At 41.5% G+C, this 10,411-nt stretch overlaps 1 protein-coding gene across 1 annotated transcript in view; it reads right to left on the bottom strand.

The window, feature by feature from the left end:
* Positions 1-1,956: 1,956 nt before the first annotated feature.
* strn3 (striatin, calmodulin binding protein 3) overlaps positions 1,957-10,411 on the bottom strand; it is a 21,994-nt gene continuing 13,539 nt past the window's right edge. The window contains exons 11-16 of the mRNA XM_084045466.1: positions 10,386-10,411; positions 9,356-9,523; positions 8,362-8,502; positions 7,509-7,607; positions 6,072-6,158; positions 1,957-2,844 (exon numbers count right to left, since the gene is read on the bottom strand). The exon at positions 10,386-10,411 is cut by the window's right edge and continues 96 nt beyond it. Of these exons, the coding sequence (XP_083901592.1) occupies positions 2,675-2,844; positions 6,072-6,158; positions 7,509-7,607; positions 8,362-8,502; positions 9,356-9,523; positions 10,386-10,411 (691 nt within the window). The 3' untranslated portion in view covers positions 1,957-2,674. The remainder of the gene's footprint in view (positions 2,845-6,071; positions 6,159-7,508; positions 7,608-8,361; positions 8,503-9,355; positions 9,524-10,385) is intronic.

Here is a 10,411-nt window from a genome sequence, read left to right as displayed (position 1 = left end):
GTTTTATAATAATTTAAATCTGCAAAGTAACTAGTAACTAAAGTTTTCAAATAATTGTAGTGGAGTAAAAGTACAATATTTACCTCTGAGATGTAGTGGAGTAGAAGTAAAAGTATAGACAATTGGAAATATACTCCAGTAAAGTAAAAATACCTAAAAAATGTGCAGCACTTGAGTAAATGTACTTAGTTACTTTACACCACTGCATATGGGTGTGGCTCTAGAACCTGGATGGATGAAACACAGTGGTTCAGTCATATCTGTTCCCAGTACTCATCAGAAAAGGTACAGAAGCACATCACAGCAGCAACAACTTAAAAAGCAGTAAAACAGCAAAAACACTGAAGAATGAAGAGATCTCGACGTATTGAAAATACTCTGGAATGATTCTGTTAAAATAGAACCGTTTAATAATTAACCTTTAAAAGGGAAATGTCATCATCTTCATCAGCCAGAACAAACCAGAGTCTGAACAGGCTGTGAGTACAGTTTACAACATTTAATATTATAGACATTTTATATACATTTCTTTTCAGCCGTTTTTTTGTTTTGCTTCTTTGAGACACAATCTTTCAAACCTGTCGTTTGTAAAACAAATAAAAGTACAAAACACCAAACTGATCAGAATGTTTTTTTTTCTCCTCGTTTTGGAAGACTAGAAAAAATACTTTGATGGTACTAATGGTGGTTCTTTGATCGTGGTATTAATCATGCAATTAGACAAACAAAAATGTAGTTTGGTACACCACACATCTTAGCATGTTTGAAAATAAAATGGTTTTACAGAATAAAACAAAAGGTTTTATGAATCCGTACGAGCCTTAAAATACGCCCCCCTAGCAACACACACACTGGCCCGTTACCTGGCAACTGTTGCCACGGTAACTATTTGGTTGTGACTGATGAGACCGGTTTTAATTCTGCAGTGAGAGCGGTTTTAGTCCTGCAGTGAGACAGTTGGCCCTGTAGTGAGACAGGTTTTAGTCCTGCAGTGAGACAGTTGGCCCTGTTGTGAGACAGGTTTTAGTCCTGCAGTGAGACAGTTGGCCCTGTAGTGAGACAGGATTTAGTCCTAAAGTGAGACAGGTTTTAGTCCTGCAGTGAGACAGTTGGCCCTGTAGTGAGACAGGATTTAGTCCTAAAGTGAGACAGGTTTTAGTCCTGCAGTGAGACAGTTGGCCCTGTAGTGAGACAGGTTTTAGTCCTGCAGTGAGACAGGATTCAGTCCTAAAGTGAGATAGGTTTTAGTTCTGCAGTGAAACAGTTCTATAGTGAGACAGTTTTTTGTTACGTAGTGAGACAGGTTTTAGTTCTGCAATGAGACAGGTCTTAGTCCCGCAGTGAGACAGTCAGTCCTAGAGCGAGACAGGTTGTAGTCCTGCAATGTGACAGTTAGTCCTGCAGTTAGACAGTTTGTGATTCTGCAGTGAGACAGTTCGCAGTCTTGCATTGTGTGTGAGACAGGTCGCAGTCCTGCAGTGCGAGTGAGACAGGTGTAGGCAGATGTGCGGGGGCGGGGCTATAGCAGAGAGGATTCTTAAAAAACACTTTATTTTACACTAATATGTTAAATATGCAAATAATGCTTGAAAAGGATGACAATGATTGGCCAAAACAGTTCATTTTCCGCTACATTGACGACGAGTAGGGGGCGGGACTTTAAAACGCAGGGCCACCCAACCAACCACCCACCCACCCACCCGGAGGATGGCACCGTGGCCGTGGTAACCGCGTCCTCCTCCCCGTCCCATAGGCTGTAGCGTTTCAGGAGCAGCAGTGTTTTTGTGAAGGGTCCTCGTGTTGTCCTCTACGCCAGTGGGTCTCAACGTCCGGCCGGGGGGTCCACCGGCGGTCCAAATGGACCCTTGCGGTCGGTCTGTAACTCTGAGAGTGTACAAATGGAACCAAATGGACCCGTAAGACGGGTCCATTTGGTTCCATTTGCACACTCTCAGAGTTAAATGAAGTCTACAGAATAGATTAGGATACCAATATGGTTTAGTTCAGTGATTCTCAACTTTTTTAAACTTCAAGGACCCCCAGCTCGATATGCATTAGACCAGTGGTTCTCAACGTTTTCAGGATGTGACCACCCCCCATCATATTTGAACTGGGCCCCCACCCTGACAAGCACTTGGAATTGTAGGAGTTGAGGCATTACATTTAGTCTGACTCAGTTCCACAGATAAATAGTGAAAATAGCAGATCTACAAGCTCACAACGCCTCACAGTAGATATGTATTTCCAAATAGTTTCTCCTCCTCTTTCTTGTATTATTTGACAATTTGGCCAATGTTTGACCAGTTTCTATAGTATAGTTTGTTGATTACTTTTGATGCAGTAATGGTCTTTTTCTTTACTTTTTCTTATCGAGGTGTTAAAAAGGTCTTAAACGTCCTAACATTGTCACTTTACCGTCATCTGGCGACCACCCACCCCGGGGGGTCCCGAGCCACAGGTTGAGAACCACTGCATTAGACCCCCACGCCACACTTTTTTAATCTCTGGGACCTCCAATCTACACTGTAAGAAATCCTCAGTGTTAATCTAACTCTGGGAGCGTAGAAACCCATTCCTTTTGTACGCTCTCAGAGTTACAGACCCCGTGTTAAAGAGTCCATTAAGAACCCCCTAGTGGTCCCCCTGGACCGGACGTTGAGAAACCAGCGCTCTTTTACACGTACACCCTGGCGAGGGCGTCGGCCCCCGCCGAGGCGATGTAGGCTTTGGAGGGGTGAAAGGTCACGTCGTAGATGGCCTCCTCGCTCTTCTTCCTGTGCGCCGTTATTTCCTGAACGCACGTCTTGCTGTCCAGGTTCCACAGGCGCACCGAGCAGTCGTGGCCTGAGGGGGGGGGGGACACAAAACAAAGAAGATACAACCTCTTATTGGCACTTATCTCACATATCTTTTTGATGAGCTCAACAAGCTCAACAGCTCCATGCAAGGAAGATTTGTTTGAAAGAAAATTTTAGGGATTTATAAAAAAGATGAAAAGGTGGATACAGCGAGTGGAGAGTGGTAATATAAGTAGGTCGGGAGCACACTGTCCCCGGTACAATGCGCTAAACCCCTGGGAGATGGATTGCTGAGGTGGAGCTCCACACTACCATCTGCTCCAAGCCGAGCCGTGCTACTCATACGCTGAGTTGGCGGTGCCCGGGATCGAACCCATGACCTTGTGGTCTAAAGGCGAGAGCTCTACCAACTGAGCTACCCAGACACAAAACCTGCCTGACATGTTTCCATGACTTGAGGATAGTACTGACATTAATACATTGAGTGCCTATCGCGTAGAGCTACGCAAACCTATTTAAAGCCGCCACGTGCCAGTCGCGTAGACCTACGTGAAGTGGTCTTTTTTTTTTTTTTCACTCACAGGTTCACATTGCATTGTAGGCCTTGTTCGCCACAACACATTTCATTGAAGCACCACCGGAAACGGAATTATGGGTTCCGTTTTTTTCGATCGCATCCGCTTCCTGTCTAGAACGAGACCTAAAAGTCTACTATCTCGGTTGTTGTTTTTCTCCTCGCTGATCAGTGATCACTGTTTAGCGTTCACCGCTGTAGCTTCAAGATGGCAGATCGCAAAGCGAAGCAGTCTTTACTGCTCGTCTCACACAGATCCCCTTTGTGTTTAGAACCAAATGAACGCGCAATTTTAACGGATTTAACTGTGTCTGTGGCGACGTGAAGAAAACAAAAAAACAACAATAAAACGCTGGCACTGGTGAGTACATTATGAGATTAACCTCTGGCGTGGAATGTGTTAAAGACATTATCAGTGGCCATTTGAGGAGGCTTGTGTCTCAATTTGAAAAGTACAATTTGCTGAGTCTGACCAGTGGCGCTGTGACAGCAAGTGGATCCTGCTCCCATTCAGTGATGCAGCAGCAGAGGGTTCAAGCTTAACTCCCACAGAAGAGGATCAGCTCATTGACATGTCCACAGACTCTGTTAGGAGGCACACGTATGAAACACAGCCCCTTGCAAAGTTCTGGATGAGTTGTAAGGCAGAATTCCCAGAGCTTAACAGCAAAAGCAATGAAGTGTCTGTTGTTACCTTTTGCAACAACCTGCCTGTGTGAGAGTGGGTTTTCCACACTGACTTATCTGAAGAGTAAGTACAGGGCTAGGCTGGAGCCAGAGAATGACATGAGACTGTAGACAGACTGTGTGCAACTCACCATGCCTAGAAATCACACTAACTCTAAGTGTAACTTATGAAAGTTATTGATTCTCAACTATTTCACCTTTTTTTCAGTGATTGGAATAGCCTTGAATGAAAATGTTGCATTTTTATGGTTTTGTCAACAAGTCAGGAAGCATGTTGTACCTTGTACTCATTTATAAAAACATATATATCCACAAGCTTCCTAGGGGCTGTGGGCATCACTTCCTGTCGATTTCATTGGATTTGATTGGATCAAATTGACAGGAAGTGATGCCCACAACGCCCTAGCAAACTTGTGGATAGAAAAAAAGAAATGTAAAAAAGAAAAAAAAAGAGAAACGTGTCAAGCCTGCTGTGAAATGTGTCTTCAGTGTTGCACATTTGTCTCACATCACACAATTGTGTGATTGACTGAAAGAGACTTATTTTGAGAGAGGACTTGGGCTGTCCTGCTTGGTCCAGGGAGAAGACACTTTTGTAAATAGTTGATGCATTCAAATGAGTCAGTATATCCATAATATCATAACAAAAATGTTGTGCTTGCCAAATGATATCCCTGCTCTTTACTGATAATAAAAATGCTTTGAAAACCATTCTTTTGTGTCCAGCTCATGACTGTGATAGTGTGATTACTGAGTAACAAGTAAGAAAAAGAAACTGAATCTTAACCCATGGAATGGTGCATGAACCCCCCACCACTATTGTGTGGGGTGGGTCTATGATGGACCCACCCGACACAATAGTGATGGTCCCCAGTTTGCTTTTAGTAAGGATGGTGAAAGTAAAAGTACTCATTTTGCAAAATGTCCCATTTCAGAAGTTTCCAGATGTATGAAAATGCTTTGAATATAGCAGATCTACAAGCTCACAACACGTCGCTTTGGCTATTTTCAAATAGCCTAAATATGCATAGGGCTGAAGTGGTTAATATATGTTTTGTAATGATAATCAAAATCTACAAAGTAACTTAAGTTTTCAAATAATTGTAGTGGAGTAAAAAGCACAATATTTGCCTCTGATATGTAGTGGAGTAGAAGTAAAAGTATTGAAAATTGGAAATACTCTAGTAAAGTAAATTGAACACTTGAACACAGTACACTACTGCTCTCTGCTCTTCTATTGAGATCCTGTGGCCTGGTAGGACACCTACTGGTTGACAAGTGGTACTGCCTGGAAGGCCAACTTCAACATCTCCTCTGATTTAAGAAGGTTTATTCTTATTAACTCTATGGTAGAAATGTCACCACTGAAATCTCAACATGAATCCAACTTATTATTAACAAAGATAATTTGTAAACAAAGGGGGGGTGGGGTAGCCCCCATAACTCTGAGAGTGTACAAATGGTTACTAAACTATCAATCATTTAGCTGGGGACCCCCTGGAACCCCCTCAAGGACCACACTTTGAGAACCACTGCTTTAATCCATTCAATTCGGGAACGCATCGAAAACATGTCTTCTAAATCCTAACAGTTTTCTGAAAACCTTGTTGTTATAATATCAGTGGTGCTTAAAACCTTTTCATGTCAAGGACCCCCAACATTATATGTATTTGGTCGCACACCATCATCTCAAAATATGTTGTTCCAGAGACCCCCCCCTCCCCCCCCCCCCCCCCCAGAAGCAAAGATTTGAGTTAAAGATGTTCGCTTTAAAAAATGTATATATATTCATAGATTTGCACAAATTTTCTAGATTTTTCAAAAAATAGCAGATCTACAAGATCATAGCGTGGCACTCGGTGCCGCGCTATGATCTTGTATATCTGCTATTTTTGAATAGCCCAAAGTATAAAATAACGGTTATAGCTAAAAGAAATCTAAAATGACACAGATGCGTTCCCGGATCAATGAATAGATTAATGAATAGATCTCAGTGCTGATTGGTCACTTACTGCCTGACATCAGATAGATGCCGTTTGGGTCCACAGCCAGACTGGTCACTGCATCCAAGTGCGCCACCATGGCATGGATCACTTTCCCTGCACAACACACACACACGCACACGCACACGCAGACACACACACACACACACACACACTTATTAACCACATTAATTTTCGTAAATGTAGCATTTCTTTCCGTTCCTTTCTTTCTTTCTGTTACACCAATAGAGTACAGAAGTCCCACTTGTTCATCCCCAGGTTCGTAAAGTAATTTCTCTATGGAGAATAACATTGGGTCATCATAGAATCATCTCATATACGAATTGTGGTCCAAAAATAAACAAACTGTCTTGGCGATATTGTCAGGGAGGAGGTTCTGTATCGTTTATGATAGTCAGTCACTTATATTTGATACAGTTTCTGGCGAAAATGTAACTAATTCGGCGGAAGTAACATTAGCGTTTTCTCACCGTCAGTTGATGCTTCGTATCCATAAGAGTAAAACCGCCAGGGTCATTTGTTTATTTTTGGAACACAGTTCTTATTTGACGCGATATTAAATACGTCTATAGGGATTCAGAATGGGGGTGGAAAACCGCGAACCAGGTAGACAAACCTAGGATGTGTAAATTACGTCAGACCTCGGTGCTCTATTGACCCTTTGTCAAGACCCGCCCGTGGTCTCGCCCCTCCGTCAAAGCCATTATTAGTTGCTGTTGCTTGGTTGGACAGAAATCGTCTCTTTCCATCCATTACCACGTGTTTTTTCAGTTGAAATGTATTCAATTCTTATTTTAAACGTGGCCTCAGTAAAGAGGAACATCTCGGGTGCGAACACAAACAAAGCTGATTCAGACCATATAGAACATCACCAAACCCAGAACTGTTTTTTTAAATAAAGGTGTTAACTTTCTGCTGATCTTATTATTTGAAAATCCCGATCTACGGATCCAGTCCGAGTTTTCTTCTTAATAAAAATAGCAAAATCAACAGGAAGTTCAAATTTTATTAAAAAACACAAACAGTACTGGGTTTGGTGATGTTCTATATTGACTGAATCGACTTTGTTTGTGTTCGTTTACTTGCTAAAAGAGTGACTTTGAGGGCTGTTTCAGCGTATAATGTAAGTCAATGAGGAGCATATTTTGAATTATCAATTTCTAACCAATGGAGCAATTATTTTAGATTTCTTGTCCACCTTTGGAGTTTCAACATGACAAGGTAACTACACAACCCAAACCTCTACCAAAGTGGTCTTGCCCTTTAAGCAAACTCAGCATAAACAACCAGAAGGAGGCCGAACGAGGGCAGAACAAGGAGGATGGAGCCTGCTTTTTGGTCGGTCAGGGGCCAATCAAAAGGCTGACAAAAGGGTCAATTGACCCTTTGTCACACACAGCTGTGTGGAAACGAGATAGTATGTGATTAATGCAGTCAAAGTCTCACCTGATTTGTTATCAAAGAACTTGATGTGTCTGTCCTCGTGAGCTGTGATGGTGATGGGTAGCGTAGGGTGACTCACCACCCTGTTGATGTGGTTGATACCTGACACAACATGACACACACAACATGGTTTATACCTGACACAACATGACACACACAACATGGTTTATAGCTGACACAACATGACACACACAACATGGTTTATACCTGACACAACATGACACACACAACATGGTTTATACCTGACACAACATGACACACACAACATGGTTTATACCTGACACAACATGACACACACACAACATGGTTTATACCTGACACAACATGACACACACACAACATGGTTTATACCTGACACAACATGACACACACAACATGGTTTATACCTGACACAACATGACACACACAACATGGTTTATACCTGACACAACATGACACACACAACATGGTTTATACCTGACACAACATGACACACACAACATGGTTTATACCCGCCACAATATCTTTACCATAGAAATACATGGAACACTGTCTTTACCATAGAAATACATGGAAGACCGTCTTTAATATAGAAATACATGGAAGACCGTCTTTAATATAGAAATACATGTCAGACTGTCTTCACCATAGAAATACATGCATACATGGCAGACTGGCGCTGCCAGCTCAAAAGGCGTTCTATGTGGACAACGCCCCCAATAGTTCAAAATTATTTTTAAAGTTAGACTTAGAATTAGTTAGAATTAGTTTAAAGTTAGACTTAGACTTACAATTAGGAAAAGATTCAGGATGTCCTCAAAGTTTAGTAACACTAAAGTGTGTGTGTGTGTGTGTGTCTGTGTGTGTGTGTTCGTACTTGTGTCTCCTTGTCCGTGGAGGACCAGGGTTGGCTGAGAGGTCTCCAGGTCAAAGGTCACGATATCTCCACTGCTGAATGACGTCACCATGTGGGCGGGGTCACAGCCGATGAAATCTACTGATGTCGGGATGCCGTGTTCTACACACACAGACACACAGTTAGAGCCATTTTTCTAATATTCAAAAAAAATTAAAAATAGATCTACGAGCCTGAAGCTTTGTGATCTTATAGATCGACAATCAAATCTACATTTTTTAAATTGATTAGAAAACTGCACTTTTTGACAAAATATCGGTTCAATATATTGGTAATCAATGGTTAAGGACATTCGTTCTGGGACCAGGGGGTCCGCAGCAAAATGAGGAACAGTTTCAACACTTAAAGTTGAACTGCATTTTATTTCTCTACAAGCTCACATCTACAGGCTTGTAGCTTGGGGACAAATACATTAAATGTTAATTTGAGGGTCCTTGACATGAAAAAGTTTGAGAAACACTTCTCTAGTGTTTAGTGTCACATTCTACAGATGTTCTACAGATGTTGTGCAGATTTATCATGAACTGTTTCTTTCTACTTTTTTTGGCTGTTCACAAACTTCTTTGTCATCAAAAATATAGTATATGATGCGATTATATCAGATTCAACACATATGGAGTCACATAAACCCTATACTTATAAATGCAATGCACATAAACATATAGTATATTTACACTTTTAAAAATGTTCAACCATATCAACAGTACATTTTATTTTTATTTGTCAGTGTGAAATTCTGTATTTCAGTTGACCAACATATACAAAATATGTGATCATGAATTGTTTCTAACTGTATATTTTGATATACATTTGATATATATTTGATATTTTGTGTCGTTAGTTGCAGTTGTTTGACTGCTGAATGTTTATTGGACAGTGCTTTGGCTTTTTTGTCATTTAAAAAAAAGAATCAATCAAATATTCAATCAATGAATCAATAAATCAAAGTTCCAACCTGTGTTAGCAGAGAAGGTGTTGATACATGGGTCCTTCTCCTCCGGGTTCCACAGCTTGACCGTTCCGTCCGCAGAACACGACAGGAGGCGGTTCTTAATGCCGCTGTAAGCCAATCCCCACACAGCGTCTGTGTGGCCCGCCCAAGAGCCCGCCAGCACCGTGGGGTCTGATTGGACCACAGAGAAAGGGGAGGCGTGGTTGACTTAATGGTTACATTTGCCATATGTTTTGTCATATATTTCATATAAGTTGTTACATTGTATTGTTGTGTTAGTACGGTCCCTTTAACATTTCACTGTTTGTACTGAGAGAGATGCTAGCTTCATTGTTTACCCGGTATCCAATAGTTTCAATGTATAGATTATTAGTTTGACGGTATAATGTTCAGACTGATGCTAGGTTCCTGGCTTACCTGTGATCCTAGTTTACTGAGGCACTACACTGACTGTCTCTCTGCATCTCATGTATGTGTTTATCTTGCTTATTGTAAGTCGCTCTGGATAAGAGCATCTGCTAAATGCCTAAATCGTAAATTGGAGAGAGAGAGAGAGAGAGAGAGAGTGAGAATGTGTGTGTGTATGTGTGTGCGTGTGCGTGTGCGTGTGTAGGGCTGTCCCGATTCAGCTTTTTCACTTCCAATACCGAAACTGCAGCCTTGATTTTCGCCTGATACCGATCCTAGTTTTTTTTTTTTTATATCGGTCGATACCGATATCAATCCGATAACAGCATGTATTTCTGTCTCTCTATTCTGACTGATATCAGGCAGGCAGCATACTTTTATATCTTTACTTTTGTATTACTTATTTTGTAGTCTGGAATGTTGGGAAAGGCTTGATCCAACATATACGTCCCCAGAATAATAGTCCACAACAGACCCATTTATATGATTTATTATTAACCAATGGGTTCAATCTTCTGCTGAAATGAAGTGCTTGGATCCACTAAGGTGCATGTGTGTGTGTGCGTGTGCGTGTGCGTGTGCGTGTGCGTGTGTGTGTGCGTGTGCGTGCGTGCGTATACCCTACCGTAGTTCTGGTATGGGTCAACAGTA

Source organism: Gymnoscopelus microlampas (assembly GCF_963454915.1).
Source record: "Gymnoscopelus microlampas genome assembly, chromosome: 20".
Lineage (NCBI taxonomy): Eukaryota > Metazoa > Chordata > Actinopteri > Myctophiformes > Myctophidae > Gymnoscopelus > Gymnoscopelus microlampas.
The sequence above is the reverse complement of the archived record's forward strand: the minus strand, read 5'-3'. Positions and strand labels throughout refer to the sequence as shown.